Raw genomic sequence first — 19028 nt, 5'->3', positions numbered from 1 at the left:
AATAGTTTCAAACTCTAACATTAATGACTTGGATGAAGGGATTAAAAGTACCATCAGCAAATTTGCAGATGATACAAAGCTGGGTGGCAGTGTGAACTGTGAGGAAGATGCTATGAGGTTGCAGGGTGACTTGGACAGGTTGTGTGAGTGGGCGGACACATGGCAGATGCAGTTTAATGTAGATAAGTGTGAGGTTATCCACTTTGGTGGTAAGAATAGGAAGGCGGATTATCTGAATGATGTCAAGTTAGGAAAATGGGACGTACAACAAGATCTGGGTGTCCTAGTGCATCAGTCACTGAAAGGAAGCATGCAGGTACAGCTGGCAGTGAAGAAAGCCAACGGACTGTTGGCCTTCATAACAAGAGGAGTTGAGTATAGGAGCAAAGAGGTCCTTCTGCAGTTGTACAGGGCCCTAGTGAGACCGCACCTGGAGTACTGTGTGCAGTTTTGGTCTCCAAATTTGAGGAAGGATATTCTTACTATTGAGGGCATGCAGCGTAGGTTTACTAGGTTAATTCCCGGAATGGCAGGACTGTCATATGTTGAAAGACTGGAGCGACTAGGCTTATATACACTGGAATTTAGAAGGATGAGAGGGGATCTTATCGAAACATATAAGATTATTAAGGGGTTGACAAAGTTAGAGGCAGGAAACATGTTCCCAATGTTGGGGGTAGAAAATCCAGAACCAGGGGCCACAGTTTAAGAATAAGGGATAGGCCATTTAGAATGGAGATGAGGAAAAACCTTTTCAGTCAGAGTTGTAAATCTGTGGAATTCTCTGCCTCACAAGACAGTGGAGGCCAATTCTCCGTATGCATTCAAGAGAGAGCTAGATAGAGCTCTTAAGGATAGCAGAATCAGGGGGTATGGGGAGAAGGCAGGAACGGGGTACTGATTGAGAATGATCAGCCATGATCACATTGAATGGTGGTGCTGGCTCGCAGGGCCGAATGGCCTACTCCTGCACCTATTGTCTAGGTCACATGCCTTTTTCAAACTCATTGCATTTGCTCAATCTGATTTGTTGATGTGAAAATCGGCATGCTCAAATATTTCTGGAAAAATGGTCATAGTTTCAAATCCTGTACTCATGGAAAGCTAGTTGACAAGTCTAGCCACTGAGGTCATGGTTCCACTCGAGTGCACCCATGAATTTAAATAACTTTTCATAAGACAATTACAGTAACTATAATCATAAGGGAGTAAGGGTACAGAGACCAGAAAATGAGACTTGAAGCGGGGCTGATACGAGTCTCAGCTGGACGGAGTCAAAATTACCCCAATACCCCTTAGGAAGGGAGGAAAGTGAATCACTCGGCCATTCTATTTCTCAATGTATCAAGAACTTAATGGAAACCAAATACAAGTTAAACCAAAATTAATATAGAATCTGAAACACCGCCAACAAATGAAAAAAATCAACTCAGACACATGATCACCTCATCTCACAAACAGCATTGAATTTCAAGCCAAGTGTTTTCCCATTAATATCCCAGTCATCTGGATTTAAAATTCTGACTGGGGTTAGAGATATGGATAAATTAAACACATGAATTTCACCACATAATAAAACTCAGCAGTTTTGGTCTCACCTCCAGGGCATCCCTCCTACTCTGTGTTAAAGAGCCCAGAGTGTCCCAATGGTCACAAATCGTCTGGCATCGAGCGTTTACGTTGGGAGAGTCATAATAATCCAAATCACTGCAGAAAACAAATTATAAATTAAAAAAATTGAGCTAGAACACCACAGGATTCAGGATATTTCACTTCATCACAAACATTTGATTAGATGATTCAACTTGCATTAGGGGAAATATTCACTTTGTTCGTATTCATTAGAGCATAATAATGGTTTGTAAATTTCTGACTGCAGAAGCATTCAAACAGTGGGATCAGTTATAAAACCTGGTCTTTAATGTTGAATGGCAGCATGGTTGGTGCAAACAATCATATTATTGTACATACTTGAGCTCTTGTGCGATGGCAGCGATCTGCTCCACTCTGTCTTGGTGTGCTGCCAGATCACTCTCAAACGCTTCGTGTTTCTTGAGCAACGCCTTGATGTCAGCTAGTGCTACAGTTTCATAGTCTTTTTGTGTCAACATTACTTCTTTATCTGTTGGAACAGGCAGCAAGGGTAATATTTGCATCACCATCCAAGAGTCAAGCGATGATGCTGGTCAGGTTTCCGTTTTGGCTCAGTTGGATACTTTGCTTAAATCTGAAGTTCTGGGTTCAAATCCTATTAGAGACACCATAAAATGCAATGCTGGTAGTACAGTTGCAGCAGTGAAGGAGTGCTGGTGTCATAGGTGGCATGTTTTGCAGCAGAGTGTTACTCAAAAGGCAGAAGGAAACAAACACACACACACTATCTCTAAAAGGAGCATGGTGTCTTCAGCAATATTCTACTAAAGGAGACCTGGCCAACATCACATTGCTTGTGACCATTCAATCCATCTCAAATTGTCTGCTATTCACATTCCCACCCACTTGTGCCTGGAACATAACTAAAGAATTGCTTTGATGACAATCTTTTATTAATTAGAGCAAAACTTCATAGGTACAACCACCTCAGACATGGAAATTAATGAGAAGGTCCATATCAGAGGTTGCTTGAATTATTAAATGGTGTAACAGCTTAACCATACATTCACTTGTAAAGTTGTACACATGAGCCTTAAGTGTGTCTACCTTCGATTTAAACCAGCATCTGCAGTTCTTTCCTACACAGTCCTTAAGTGTGTGTCTGGGGATAGCACTGAACTGTTGTAAATTATTAGTGATTGTGGATGCCATCTCCCTGGCCCTTTACTCATCCCAGAAACATCTGGACAATGGACACCAGACTCCTTCCTGCTTATTGTCCATGGCTCTGACGTGCACACCATAATTCCAACCAAACTTTTCAACTCCAGGGCCACGGACTCAGCACACCTCCCTGCAACCAGATCAATCATTATTCCTGACCCACAGACTGCAATCAGCAGGCAACACCTCTACCAAATCCCCATCTGCCCTGCAAAGCTGCATTCTCAGCCTCTTGGTATACTACCCGCACACCTACTACTTTGTCGACAAATTCTACTCCAATGTCATCGACAGGTTTGCAGTAGGCTGGATCTCAAAAAACTACAAGATGGAGTTCAGGAAGGAGTGGAGAGTTTAGTGGCATGGTGGCAATTCAACAACCACCCCCGCAATGTCGCAAAACGCAGGAGCTCGTCATCAACTTCAGGAAGCAGAGTGGAGTACACACCCCAGTCTGCATGGTGCGGTGCTGGAAACGATCTGGTGCTTCAATTTCTGGGTGTAAATATCAATAATTTGTCCTGGTCCAACCATATAACAGTTAATGCGTCAAGAAAGTGCACCAATGTCTCTACTTTCTCAAAAGGCTGAGAAAATTCAGCATGTATCCAACGAGTCTTACTAAATTTTACTGATGCACCATAGAAAATATCCTATGCAAATGGACAATAGGTGCAGGAGTAGGCCATTCGGGCCTTCGAGCCAGCACCACCATTCAATGTGATCATGGCTGATCATTCTCAATCAGTACCCCATTCCTGCCTTCTCCCCATACCCCCTGACTCCGCTATCCTTAAGAGCTCTGTCTAGCTCTCTCTTGAATGCATTCAGAGACTTGCATTCAGAGAAATGCATCGTTGCTTGATATAGCAAATGCTCTGCCCTAGACCACATGAAATTGCAGAGTTGTGAATGCTGCCTGGACCATCATTCAGATCAGCCCCCACTTCACCGACTCCTCCTATAATTCTCATTGCTTCATGAGAGCAGCCAACGACAGCTCCCACCACAGTGACACTCTTCTCCCCCTCAGACAAGAATTCAGACAAGCTATGATGAATTATTGATCTCCTAAACTACTTTATTACAGCCCTTGTATTTTTTTCATCTGCACTTTTTCTGTAGCTGGAACAGTATACATCACATAAACTCCTCTTTTACATTACCTTGATGCATGTACTTATGGTACAATCTTCTTGGATGGAATTCAAAGTAGCATGCATCTTGGTACACAATAAGAAACCAAACTAATGGTTTCTCCTACAACACAGTACCCCTTCGGTGTTTTGGCTGGGGTGTGCTTAAGCCTCGAACGAGATTTGAACCCAAAACTTTGAACCCAAAGATTTGAGCAAGGTTTGTAGGGCTTCTAACTGGGCACAACTCCTTAAACGGAGCAGTTGATGGCACTATTTGGGATAGGGAAAAGCATATTTTTATCGTTAATTTATCATTTAAAATGGAAGTCACTGGACTAAAGCACAGAAAATCGTTAAGCAGCACGGCTGCAGGCCACTATATCTTTACCTTCCCCCACTCACTCATCTGCAAGTAAAAGGATTTTTGTTAGACTAGCCATTGAAAAATTAATGTTGACTTTTTCCTGATGCTTCTGGATAACTGCAGTCGCTCATGGTACCCATTCTTTTTGTTCCAGCTTCAAAATGTCTACCTGTACAAGCCTATGTTGAATCCACAAGCCAATTCAAACATCAAACCTAATATTTTTGCCTAGATAATTCAATGTACAGAGAGGGCACTGTGTGTTTGCGTCACCATGCGGAGAGAGTCAAGGTACACAAAAATACTGTGGTTAACTCAGAATTTCCACTCTTGTTCAAACATCTAATCGAAATACACATTAACTCACCCAAGTGTTGCCTGACTGGATACTGCAAGTGAGGAAAATCACTTCTCCTTTCCTCCCTCAAATTGAACAAAATGAAGTTTCATTTTGTTTTAATTTTTTATTAAAATAATGAGAAATGCACAAGTTTCTGGCCTTTTTTTTGGACGTTTCGTGCATGAGGTAGGTGTGATTGAGGGAGAAGGAAGAGCTGTGCTGGTATTCAAGCCAAACCTCATCAGAAACAAAAATACACAAGAGCTGAAGCACCTCAAGGTTAATAAGCATCTGCTAATTCAATTTCACAACATCTGGCAACAAGCTTGGAGGAATCCTTCAGCCAACCTCAATATGCTGCACCATATTTTTAAAAATACATTTCTTAAGGAGACAACTGAGCAGGGTATTCGGTGGACTTAAAAAATCCCCATGCCTCGAATTTGCAGTCAATAAAAAACAATAATACTGGTCAACCTCAAAGGCAGCGGCCGAAATAAAGTTTCAAACTCTTAGGGATCTCCCTTTGTACAACTTTAGTTGCTTTCAAATCACTAGTTCTTTTGTGGGATTAGTGGAGGGAAAGGGGGGAGGGGGTGAGGGTGTCTCTGACATCCAGCAAGACATCTCATTAAGCAAGCTAAGCAACAAATCTGACAGCAAGCCAGAAAATAATATGTTTTACCAGATTTCTTTAAACATTTTATATAGCTCGAAAGACTGAACACAGAAGCAATCTTAAACATTAAGCCACCAAATAAAACTTTGAACATTTAAACTATAGAAATTACAAAGTTAAGTTTGAGGATATATAGACTAACAAGTTTCGGAGTCAAATGTCATTAGATAACAGAAACAGTACACTCAGACTCTACCCAGGTCTGATCCTGACTACGGGTGCTATCTGAAAGGAGTTTATACGTTCTCCCTATGTCCACATGTGTTTTCTCCGGCATCCTCCAACATTCCAAAGACATGTAGGTTTGTAGGTTAATTGGCTTCTGTAAATCATCCCTAGTGTATAGGATGAATCGTTGGTCAGTGCAGACTCAGTGGGCCAGAGGGCCTGTTTCCATGCTGTATCTCTAAACTAAACATTTTCAGTGGTTTTTCCAGCAGTGATTTTGTCAATTTAAGATGATTGTAACAGGGCATCACTGCCAGCAACATTATTTTTAAGCTTAACTATACCATAAACAATCTCCAGAAGCTGCTATCAGATTTTAACTGTTATGAGTATCACCACTGAAAATGTAATTATAAATTTCATTATTTTAGAATGTGTAGTTTTATATCAAAACAAAATTCAATGAAATTAATATTGAAGGAAGATTCCAACTAATACTCCTATCTTCTAGATACAACCTAACTAGATGGTGTTGACTACTTCATTGATATTTCTATAATGTCCCACCACACATCTTTTGGCCCATTATGTATATGTGGGCACTCACTACAATTCCACTTAAACCCTCCCAAAGTTTTTTCTTGCAACCTATTCTTGCTCAATACCTACTCTTCCTGCAACACACAACACCAGTATACCTTTGGCATGTGGGAGGAAACCAGAGCAAAGGAGGAAAGCAGCTATCATATAATTGTTGAATTGCTCTCTGCCTACCATTTATTCTTTAAGCCATAAGTTTTTCTGAAACTCAATGGAAATTACTTCTTTCCACTTTTGGCATGATTTATGTCAGAAGCAATTATCAGGAAATGGCTTAAAGATAACTTTTCTGAAGCCAATGTTAGTGCTAGTTTAAATCATGAGGCAATTAAAGGCCTGTTATCTTTGGTGGGATGAAAGCTGATATAGATGAGACTGGGCGTGCCAACAACAAATAATCGAATGATGAGCACAGAGATATTGAAATTAATGCACTAGGGGAATGAGATGCCAACAGTAGGCACCACAGACTTGAGGACAGGATAAGTATGGAAGCGTCAATTGGTTACTGGAAGTAAGAACCTAAACAAAAGTTACAACATGGGAGCAGTTAGAAACAAGAACAAAAAGGGAAGCACGAGTTGCAAAATGCAGCCTTGAAGGAAATACAGCCCGCCTCTTCTGGCATGTCCCAATGCAAACATTTTGCAGTTTTTGCATTCTTTTGTGTTTTTTCTCTCTCATTTCCCCTCAACAGCCATTTACTGGACAACCTTGTCTACAACATATCCCCATAAACCACGCAGAAATATTCTCTCAATCAACCTCAGGACAACTTAAAAACTAGCTTGCTTCCTTTCCCAGTTCTGATGAAGGGCCATTAACCCGAAACATTAACTGTCTATGACCAGAATATTTTCTGACCCAAGTGTTTCCAGCACTTATTTCACATTTCCAGCTGCTGCAGGACTTTCTTTTACTCGTCACCAAAACCTTGTTGGCTCATTTAAATTTTATCTTCCCAAAGATTCCCAAGAGGAATACAAATGTCAGTGTTCTGATTTTGATCTGTACAAAACTAGGAGATATGATTGCAAAGTAGTCGCTTATAGGTTGTACAAAGACGATAACAATTGCTGAGGGGTTGGGAGTGCTCTATCTATTATATATATATATACACATATATATTTACATATATGTAGAAAAGAACTGCAGATGCTGGTTTAAATCGAAGGTAGACAAAATGCTGGAGTTACTCAGTGGGACAGGCAGCATCTCTGGAGAAGGAATGGGTGACGTTTTGGGTCTGAAGGGTCTTGACCCGAAATATCACCCATTCCTTCTCTCCAGTGATGCTGCCTATCCCGCTGAGTTACTCCAGCATTTTGTATCTACATATATATACATGCGCGCACACACGTGTGTGTGTATGTGTGTATGTGTGTATATGTGTGTGTATATGTATATATATATATATATATATATATATATACACACACACGTGTGTGTGCGCGTGTATATATGTAGATACACATAAATGGCAGACAAAAAATTGCCTGCGTGCATATCAAAAAAAATTAAGCTCCCCTTGTAGCTTATTCTACATATTTCTCAAACATGAAGCAACTAATTTCCTGTCCCAGTTTCCTGTGCACGTTAAATTAACTGCAATATCAAAAGCAACCACTGGTCTTCCCTCAGATTTTATTCACTTGTTTCCATGGAGATCTCGAGTTACATTAATCTGAGACCAGTTGTGCAAATTTCACGTATACAGCACTCGTCAGGTGGTTTGGATGAAACATCAGGAATTGGTACATTGATAATTGCAGTATTTATTATTCAGCAGCTGGGATCATTGAACAAAAACAAAACAGCTTCTGGATAACTTGATTATGGTTCCAGTGTAAATATTGCTAACGGGAAAGAAGATTTGAGCTTCAAATGTCAGTTATGTTTTTAACTAAGGGTTGACAATAAAGGTTTAGCCACAAAGAAATGTGCTGCACATCAGCTGGCTTGCAGCAACAAAATTCATAGCTTAATCCATATTATTGTTTATCAATTGATAGCCAAGTAGCTGCTGATTAATGCCATGTATATAAACTTTGCACTAGATGATCATCCTAAATTTAGAATGCTATACAATAAAATATTGATATATTACCTGTGGTCCAATCTTCGTGGATGGTGGCTTTCTGCCTGAATTTTTCTGCCAGATGATCAAGTCTTTCCAGCCTCCTGATCTCGTTCAGCAGCCATTCCTCGTACCCTTTCTCTGCCTGCTCCAGACCTTGCCATGCATTATTAATATCCTATACACAACCAAAAGAGATTATTCCATAGAAGCCTAATGAGAATTAAGCATTTTCATTAAAATTTGCACAGTATTATTTAATTAAAAGAATGTATTATGCAAATACATGCAAGCAATTCAAAACATAAATATTAAGTGTTCACATTTGACATGAATGGCTTATTCCATCAACGAACAGGCTTAGGACGAACCTGGGCCTACAGACCAGTGTTCCTAAAGCCGTCCACCGATACGGGTTGCCACCATTTGTTTGGATTTGTTATGGATGAACTGATGGCCAACATAAGTGAACAATTGCCTTTTGCTTCTTCAAGCATCAAATGTTAGTTTAGTTTATCACTGTACAGAGAGGTACAGTGAAAAGCTTCTTAGTTTAGTTTAGAGATACAGTATGGAATCAGGCCCTTCAGGGCACTGAGTCCGCACCGACCACCGCACATTAACACTAACGTGCACACTAGGGGACAATTTACATTTATACCAAGCCAATTTACCAACAAACCTGAACGTCTTGGGGTGTGGGAGGAAACCGAAGATCTCAGAGAAACCCCATGTGGTCTCGGGAAAAACGAACAAACTCCCTACAGACAGCACCTGTAGTCGGGATGGAACCTGGGTCTCCAGCGCTGCAAAGCAGAACTCTTATCGTTGCGTCCAATCCAAATGAGATGATCCTTTATCGCTTCTCCAGCAATCTCCACTGAAGCTCATCTAATCACCCACGGTATTCATGGAATTAAAATTAAAGCACTTGAAGCTTGTGAATAGAGTGGCTATTCACATGCATGTCAAGATTCAATCAACCAAACGGGCAACTTGTTCAGGATACAAGTATTTGTTTTGATGCCAACAGTGGCCTGCATTCCCCCACACCACGCTCCTCCTTATGAACATTGAAGGCTATTTTTCCAGTATTCTCATTATCAAGCACCTCTCCTTTCTCCAATTCCTTCCCCAAACAGAAACACACCAATCCTAACTTTATCACAGGTATTAGGGCGGTCATTTCTTAATGCTGAAACAAAAGCATTATCTTATTTATCCTTGGAATATTACTGCTGAGGTGTCCCGTTGTCTTGTCAAATACATTACATTGTACCGTTGACCCTGTGCCAACCTACATATGACAAATAAATCTTTAATTTAAATTTAATTTAAATTTAGATGCTACAATCTTGAACAATAAACAGTGCTGGGGGAACTCAGCAGGTCAGGCTGCATATGTGGAGGGAATGGCCAGGTGACCATTTCAGGTTGGGATCCTTCTTTAGACCATACAGACTGCATTTCATGTAAGGAGCGGAGTCTGAAGAAGGGACCCGACCCAAACGTTGTTTGTCCATTCCCTCCACGGATGCTGCATGTCCAACAAACAACTTTAGATTGTGCAACAAAAAAAGGAATGCAAACATTGTTGGTTGGTTCAAGACCAAAGAATATGAACTATCCACTTTTGGCTACTTTACTTCGTGTGCAGAAAAAGTCCAAGAATACTTTGGCACAGAGTTTGTTGTTGCATATCTTGCTACACCAGTGCCAAGCAATGACCATCTCCAACTGGAGCATTTAATCATCTACACTGGACATTTAATTCCATCACCAAATTCCCACGCTTAGTTGCCTGGGAGTTGCTATTGACCGGAAACCTAACACTTGCCACATTGGTTCAATGGGAATAAGATCAGATGGTACACTGGGTAACTTACTGCAAGTTCCCATTATCAACAAAATGGACAAAGTACACTGGACGAGTACAGATCCAGCCATACAAGCTTGATATTTCACTTCCCTCACCAACAGTCACAGTGAACTCACCATTCCACACCGCCTTCCTATCAATCTCCATTCAACTGGCCCCATTAAAACAAAGCAACCAAATTTATACTCCATGGATTCAATTGTAATGTCAATGGATTCCACTGGTACGAGAAAATTGTTCTTTCAATTTAAAATACACAGCAGCATCTCTCCAACACCCTATCTCTATCAAGAGCAGAACAGCATGGAAACACCATCTTCTACAGGACACTTTCAGTAATATATTACCGTAAGATTGGAATCTCGCTCACCATGTAGTCACCACCAGGCCTAAATCCTGGAATTCAAACACTGTGGGAATGCCAGTCACATTTCAAGGGCAATTAGAGGAAGGCAGTAAACCCACGTCTCAAAATGAATGGAACATTACTGGCACTTGCACTTTATTCTGTTTTAAAACTGTTCCAATTTGTTTCATTGGGTTGTTTAAATTAATACTGACTAGCTAATTCATTTATTGCATCATATGGGAGGCGCATTCCCAATCTCGTTGTACCCCTGCACAATGACAATAAAAATATATTGTATTGTATTGTATAAAGTATGAAAACCAATGGCGTTAATGAATTCTCACGAGGGAACATAGTATAACTCCACATACAAAATGTGTTCCCAGTTTGATTCTCAACCAATTCTAGGTTAACAGATTTCAACTAGGAAGCCACTGAATGCACTAACAGGAAAAAACTATTTCAATAGTGCATCAAAATATAAGCAGGACGTGCAGGATTGCAGTCCAGCGTGCAACTGATTGAGAAAATTAAATCTTTGCTGTTAGCCTGGGGAAGTGAAGGGAAGCAGAATAATGAAGGTAAAGAAGCTAAAGTGTATAGAGTTTATCCAATAAACATCAGATACAATTTTCCAATTTCAACTCAACTGTGGCAATGAATTAAAAGTGAAATGTTTCTTACCGAGATCATTTTCCCTTCAGAAGGCATAAACGCTGGACGGTTGCTGAGGCGGAGTTTGGTCTGAAGGGTGTTGAAGTTGATCTCAAGCTGACACTTCTCTTGTACCTTTGGTGGCTTGTGAACACGCCGGTAATCACGGAAGTCTTCCAGTTTTTGCTGCATAGCTTGCATTGTTTTCTCAGGTTCCCTGTTCTCAAGCCAGGGTTTGGTTTTGCGAATCCATTCCAATAACTGGAAACAAAACACCACAAAATACAAAAGGTGATCACAATTTTTTTTAAACTTAAAAGAAATGCTTTCGAAACCAAGAAATCTACTGAAAAGGCCCAAGTACTTCATTGTTTACTACAATTTCCTACAATATTTAGCCATAGTACCAAAATTGCGCCATTAATACCAATTTTAAACAGCAAACACTGATGACTGCTACTTACTTCCCATAGTACATGTCACATGTTAGTCAGCATTCCACCACACCTCCTTGACATTTAGCCTCATTTAAAGAAACATCTAAAATATATATTTTAAGGTTTTTCAATTGCAACACCATTGAGAGATTTGAGCTAAGCATTTGGTTTGTGGTCTTGCAACAACTGGTTCTTGAGGTAGCACTGTTATAATTCCAAAACCGTGGCCATTTTTATTAGGATAAGAACCAGTTGTTACAGGGCAACAAATGAAATGTTGATCTCAAATCTCACAGTAGCTCGGGAATTTAAATACACTCAAAACAGAATTGAATAAGAAATTAGCAACAGTAACGGCAATCATGACACTACCAATAAACGACCACACTTTCTTCAAATAAAATCCTTCAGGGAAGGAAATCTATTAACATAGATTTCGTTATAGAGCTCGGCTCGGCCTGGGACTTTCCATCGCCCGGTGGGGGCTTCAAAAGTTGGGAGCCTCGATCGCCTCGTGGCACCACGGGAGAAGAATAAGGAGATAAGACTTTTCTTTGCCTTCCATCACAGTGAGGGTGTGCCTGGAGCAATCACTGTGATGGCTGTTTGTGTTAAATTGTAATTGTGTGTCTTGTGTTTTTTATTGTCTACTGCCGGACCCTGACGTGAGAGGACGCTGGCGCTGTTTGTTCACCGCTTCTCCGTCAGTTTGTCAGTTTGTTTGTTTTTATGTTTTACTGTTTTGTAAAGCGTCTTTGAGCATTTGGTAAAAGCGCTATATAAAATAAATGTTTATTATTATTATTATTATTATTATTCTGAGCTCGATTGGCAAACGTGCCTCACTGGGATTAACTTTTAAAAGCCCTCTGAAATGGACACCTAGCCACTCAGTTCAATGACTATTACAGACTAATAAATGTTGGCTTTGCCAGCAAGTGCAGCCCATGAAGGATAAATGGACCAACAGAAATTTGTCAAAATACAAAACCTCAGGGTTGCAGTTTTAACACTGTTCAATTTCCAGAATCTAAATACATTTGTTACTCCCCAAATTATTGGAACCCCCAAATCTAGGAAACATTATATACAATTTTACAAGCATTTCTCATGAAAATACACTGTTGTAAAGGTTATTAAAATTTGCAAATCAGAAATTGTTAGGGGGCATGACATTGTCCTCCACAATCCTAATGGAACTCACAGCTCTAGGATGAGTCCTCAGTTGAATTATATCTTCCCAGATTTTGCAAGAGGGTTTATTGTAAATTGTCTTAAAAATCTATTAATTCTTCAAGATGCGTCACTGTCAAGGCCAGCACTTACAACTTATCCCCAATTGCCCCTGAACATAGTGGCATAGGTCATATAAGGAGCATTTAAAAGTCAACCACATTGGTTGCATGTAGAACAGTTGAGGTAAGGAAGGCCGATTCCCTTCCCCGAAGTATATTCATGAACCAGATATATTTTTATGATATTCTGCGAGTTTCATTGTTATTTCTTTTTTTCCCCCCGAAATTCAAGTCCAGATATCCAACTTTAAAATCCACATGTTTGCAGTGATAGAATTGAATTTGTGTCTCTAGCAAGTTAGTCCAACTCTCTGCATTATTTTCCCTGACATTTAAATGTCAGAGAGAACAACATCATGAACAAACCTCCGTTTCATTCCCTGCATGTTTAATCAAAAGTCTCCACAAATCTATCTGGAAAATTGTACATTCATTGGTCATTTTTCCCTGAATAAGCACCTACTGATGGGACCGAGAAAAACAGAGAACTAAACATCAACAAAGTCATAGAATCCAAAATGTGCATCATCCCTGGCAGAATGTGGACTCTGAACAGGCACTAATGATGATCAGCCAAAATGACAGTTCAGCTGTCTTATTGTTCCATAAATCCACCGCACAAATGAGCTATCTGGCTAAACAGTTTGATGATCATGCCAAAGTATAATAATTGGCTGATTTGCAAAAAGCCTTTTGATGGAACAAACCCCAAAACTAATCCACAGATGTGTTCAGTTATTGTTAAGAAATTTAAGACTACTGGCTACTCACATTTGTTTTCGGTTTGATGACCATCCACAAATTGTAATAGTTTTTAAACAAATGCATTCTTCTAGACGGAAGGGTCTCGACCCGAAGCGTCACCCATTCCTTCTCTCCAGAGATGCTGCCTGTCCCGCTGAGCTACTCCAGCATTTTGTGTCTACCCATTCTTCTAGACTATACTCACTGCAAGTCATTCAGCAATTTAAAAAATGTACTGCATTCATGCAAAATACGTACATCACTCGCCAACTTTTCATAATCTTCCATAAGGTGTTCATTCTCTTGATTAACTGCCAGAACTTTGCAGATCCTGTTGGCTGCAGTCTCCGCCTATTGGGAACAAATACATGGGTAGAAATTGCAGAACACTTAAAGTTTTATGGAAAATGTTATGCAAGGCTCAGACTTAATCAGATTCATGTGATTGTTAGGCCACAATATTAAAATGTTATTAAAGTTTTTTAAATTACCTTTCAATTCCAAGAGCAAACATCTCAAAAAAAATTGCCACTCTGCAGGTCATGTAGAAGAGTTGATATTCACAATAAGTTCAGCTTAGATTAAGCTTCACAAATGACAGTGTCATTTAAGCAAAGATTGGTTCAAGAGACAAAATGAGTGATTTGAAATGCAAGTAAGTAAACAAAGTTTAGATTTATCTAAAGATCTGGGTCTCTCCTAAAGGCTTTATTCTCCCCCCCCCCCCCCCCCTTAAGGACAAAGACTGGCAATTATGGATTCTTTTCCAGAAATACAAGCATGCATCACTACAACCAGGATTAGTGCAGAAATGCCACTCACCTGACCCACCTCAAACTAACATGAGCAACATGGCAGCATGCTGATGCAGCACTCCACTTAAAAAATGCCAATTAGTGTTCTATTTCATTAGAGATAACAAAGCAATTTTGTAATCCATCTGTACTGTATGGGATTTGCAAATAAAGTGAAAGCAAGCTAGTGTGCCACACCAAAGCATGTACCCTTGCCCCAAGGATTCTGCTTCCAACAGTGCCGGTGCCTTCATCCACAGTCTAGTGAGTTGACTACTTTAACTGTCAACTCACTTTTGCAGAATGAATTAGTAAAGAATCGCTCAAAGAGGAAAAGTCTTTCATTGTACACTTGTTCACATCAATACATGCAGCAAACTATATCACAACCTTTAAATGGCCAAGTTAAGAGAGTGACGATGAAGTGATGTGTGAGAGAGAGCACATTGCTCCAAAAAGTACAAACAGAGTGTCAGTGGCAAACCCATTCATTGCCGAGAGACAATAGGAAAGGGAGGCTTTTGTACCTGTCGCACAGCAAAAAAGATACACAGGTAGAACAAAAGCAGATGAGAGCTGGTCACCATTGATGGAAACACAAAGGGTCTACATAGAGAAAAAAAAAGAGACAGCAATGGTTGACAGGTGAGAACAAGTTCATGGGGTTATTTTTTTTATAAAGGAATATTAAATGTATGCAAATTGCACTGTAGATTAAATGTCATCTTTAGGGCTTTTTATGGGTTGTTTTGTGTAGTAGATTGAAATAGATTAGGCTTAAAATTTTGATTTTGCATCATTCTCTCTTCATATTGTCACTAATCATCCTGACAACGTCAATTAGCAGAATTACATTGAAGGCCAGCAAATAAATAAGACTACTTTTAGACATATTTATATCTACTATGGACTAACCATCCTTATCATTGCTGACATAACACCCAATTTACAAATGGTGTGAAGACAGGATTAGACGCTATGCTTCTCCCCCTAACATCCCAGCTTTCTTACAAAGAAGAAATGTAACATCTTGATGTTTTAGGTCATAAAATGTCCTCTTCACAACTTTAGTTTTCTGGCATTATTGGGAATTTTAATCCTGAACATGGGAAAATAATACATTTCCAGACGTCCAGATATTTGGTGAAGATTCTAATACTAGGACTCTAACGAAGTTTTGAAATTAGTCACGAAAGTAGATTTCAACAGAACAGTATAATTGCTCGGAAGGATATGCAGCCAATATTAAATTCAGATATATTGCTGCACAGAGGGAAGGGGTAGAGTAAGTGGGAACAGAGAACAAGGGTTGACCAGAGGTAGTCCAAGGGCCTTGTTCAAAATATTTGGATTTAGGGCAGTTCATTTGCATATAACAAGAGCATGCTTATTTCAACAAATATATACACACACACAATGTACCTTTAAAAAATGACACACATTAACCTACAGAAAATACATGTGCACAATATGCAAATGAATTTAGAACGTTCACCACCCTGCAAGAAATAAGCACCCCACAGAAGACCAAAAGCACACAGGTGGATAGAATGTTTGCATGAGTCAAGAGCTCACCTTTTGAGCACCTGAGAAGGCATGGTAGTAGCATGAAACGTAAGTCATTATAGCCTTTTCATCTGGCCTGAGAGTGCCTACAATATCTGTGCAGAGAGAAAGTTAGCAGAGTAAGGTCGCATCATGCCATAAGCAGAAAAACAAGTACTCTTATCGTACACAAGAGCACAGGTGCAGCCTCATGCCTGGAACCAAGAAATTAAAAATCTGAAGGATAGCTGAAAGAGAAGCATAAGATCAGTGCTGCAGGAAGAAGTGGATCCTTGGTGACATGGTACCTTCTGTGCTCCTGAAAAGGCATGGTAGAAGCAGGAGACATAGGTCATTATAGCCTTCTCATCAGGACGGGCAGTGTTCACAATGTCTGTGGGTAAACAAAAATATTAGAAGCTTCTAGTCAACATCCGAACTTTATCATTAAATATTTGTATGGACCAATCAAACCCAAATGTACAATCTTGCCATTTAGACAGTTAACATAAGTTCAAAAAACAAAGTGATGCAGCACACTTACAACTTTCTACCTCAAATCCATTGGAGCTGCATACGTTATAAAATAGCTGTTTCTCACCATCAAAAAAAGTATAACACAATGAAAAAAAAACAGATCGTCATGAGTCACATATTCAAATATAATCATCCATGGGAAAAATTAGATCTCTAACCAGAAATTGATTGACATTTATATTTCAGAACACACATTAAAGGTTGATGATTAGTATCCATAATATGGTCACCAGTAAATATTGCACAAAAGATTAGACTAAAGTGTGCCAATTTGCCTTCAGCCATTTCTACAAAAATTAAAATAGAAATCTTCATTAAACAAGGTTTGTTTATTCCATCCTGTAAAGCCTCTAGCAGTATAGATCCTGGCCACAAAATCAGTCCAACTAAAATATGTGAACAATAGTGCTGGTGCACAGTCTTTACAATCAAATAAATCTGCTGATGCATATCAATAGTAAACTATTATATTCATCCAATTAAAAATCACTTGAGGTTAAAAATAAATTATATTTAAGTACTAAGCACACATTTGCTCCTGAAAATTCACCAACAGGCCATGATTCCATAATAGCCCCCAGCCTCTAAAATGTTGGTAACACTCAGGTTAGGTTGCAACCAAGGAGTAACAATTTTATTATTAAGTTGCAGACAATTAGGGAAGGGACGGAAATGACAAATGGAGAATCTCTAAAAGGACGAGGCTAAGTTTCGTTTTCACCTTCTCTGCTACTTCACTTGCTTTCTCTGTCCCAATTCTAACAAAGAATGCAGCCTGAAGTGTTGACTGTCTTTCCACAGATGTGGCCACACCTGCGGCTTCAATCATTACTTTAACTTCAGATTACCAGGTTTCTTTTGGATTTTCAAGTCTACATAAAACCATCACTCTCCCAAGTTTAAAACAGAATTATCTAGAAACATATTTCAGCATAATCTTGCCAAACATACAAACTGAAAAAAATTAAGTGTGGAAATTAACATGCCTTTCTGCTAATCTCGTGATCGGATATGAAAGGGGTGAAACAAATGAATTATATCACAAAATCAAATGAGAATAATTACACATATCTGAACATCAATTCCACTGAACTGCAGCAAACAGCCCCAAGAACACTATCCTTCAGGCCTATACACCCAAATTTATTTTTTCCTTTTATTCATCTGTCTCAATCTCAAGTCTCAAAACATTTTTTTTGCCTCAGACTGATAGCTCCTAATGTGATTGCATTCGCAAATGTTGCCATGTTATGGAAACATCCAAATTATGTACTTGGCTCATTCATGCCCCAGTGAACACTCGGTGCAATTTCACTGACAAAAGATTGGGCTCCTTTGCTGCAAGTGAAATATTCGTTACTTTGGCAATATAGATGAAAGATTTTACAAACCAAAACAGGAAATGTGGTTTGAAATTGCAAGATGTTTGGATAACAGAACGTTATGAAGGAAGTCTAAAATAATACAATGCTCTTGTTTTCAATACAAAAAATACATAATGATGTACATAAAATTATGAAAGGCATAGATAGGGTAGACAGTCAGAGCCTTTATCCTAGAGTGCAACTGTCACAGACGAGAGGGCATAATTTTAAAGTGAAAGGGGCAAAGTTTAAAGGAGATGTGGGGGGCAAGCTCTTTTTTTAAACGCGGATGCCTGGAATGCACTGCCAGGATGTTAGTGGAGGCAAATGCAATAGGTACATTGAGAGGCTTTTGGATAGGATAGATGTGACAGAATGGGCGGATAGGGATCATGTGCAGGCAAATTAGATTAGTTTATCTTAACAACAAGTTGGGCACGGGCATTGTGGGCAGAATGGGCCTGTTCGTGCTGTGCTTTTCCGTGCTCTATGTTCTATAATTCTTCCACTAAAAATGTCAATTAATACAAAACCCTCAGGAGTACTCTCTGTGCTCCATGAGGTAGCGAGAGCAATGTCAGTTGTAAATTACTGCTTCAAGCCTGCACAACAGTTAGATATTTGGCCCTCAAAAATCAGATATCCCAGCCTATCCAATAGCAACATCTAGAAAAGGTGTACCTCAGTGTCAATTTACAAGTGATCAAAAGCAACTTCAATTTCCTTCAATGCAACGTGCAAGCCAAATCTCATCCTTATCCGTCCGCCATGTGAAATCTCAGCCTTGCCCATCATCTGTGTCCTCATGGAAACCATTGACTATTAATTGAACAATTGAATCCATTTTCCTTTCCAAACTAGGTTGAACCCTTTCTGCCAAGTTAGCATGCAAACAAAATTAATTTCAACTACTACTTGATTTGCTTGGCTCAGCTGTAGCAACAGATATACACCAAACAACCCGGGGAACAACTACTCACCATCCAAGTGAAATGTTCTTGCTGCAACATTACTGTTACTTCCACTAAGGACAAAATATAACCTTCTAGCATGATGATTGCATCTGCACATGTTTAGCTTTGCACTTGGCAAGGAAGCATCTGCATCATCATTCCCTAATGGCATTCATTTCCTACACTAATGTTCATAGTTTACTGAAGTTGGATTTAAGCACTTCCTGCAAAGCCTAGCAACAATAGTTTAATCTCATTAAAGGTTCGTTATACGTTGGGAGTTGACCTGCTCT

At 39.5% G+C, this 19028-nt stretch overlaps 1 protein-coding gene across 6 annotated transcripts in view; it reads right to left on the bottom strand.

Annotated features, from left to right (window-relative positions):
* LOC144611814 (alpha-actinin-1-like) overlaps window positions 1–19028 on the bottom strand; it is a 92799-nt gene that overhangs the window by 21399 nt on the left and 52372 nt on the right. For 3 of the 6 annotated variants that reach the window (XM_078431086.1, XM_078431082.1, XM_078431084.1), the window contains exons 8-13: window positions 16190–16275; window positions 13801–13893; window positions 11097–11327; window positions 8215–8362; window positions 1972–2122; window positions 1599–1707 (exon numbers count right to left, since the gene is read on the bottom strand). In XM_078431086.1, the coding sequence (XP_078287212.1) occupies window positions 1599–1707; window positions 1972–2122; window positions 8215–8362; window positions 11097–11327; window positions 13801–13893; window positions 16190–16275 (818 nt within the window). Of the gene's footprint in view, window positions 1–1598; window positions 1708–1971; window positions 2123–8214; window positions 8363–11096; window positions 11328–13800; window positions 13894–15911; window positions 15998–16189; window positions 16276–19028 lie in introns of all 6 variants that reach the window. The other 3 variants (XM_078431088.1, XM_078431083.1, XM_078431085.1) reach the window with 1 other exon arrangement.

Source organism: Rhinoraja longicauda, chromosome 41 (genome assembly GCF_053455715.1).
Source record: "Rhinoraja longicauda isolate Sanriku21f chromosome 41, sRhiLon1.1, whole genome shotgun sequence".
NCBI lineage: Eukaryota > Metazoa > Chordata > Chondrichthyes > Rajiformes > Arhynchobatidae > Rhinoraja > Rhinoraja longicauda.
Note: the sequence above shows the minus strand (reverse complement) of the source record. Positions and strands in the feature narration are given on the sequence as shown.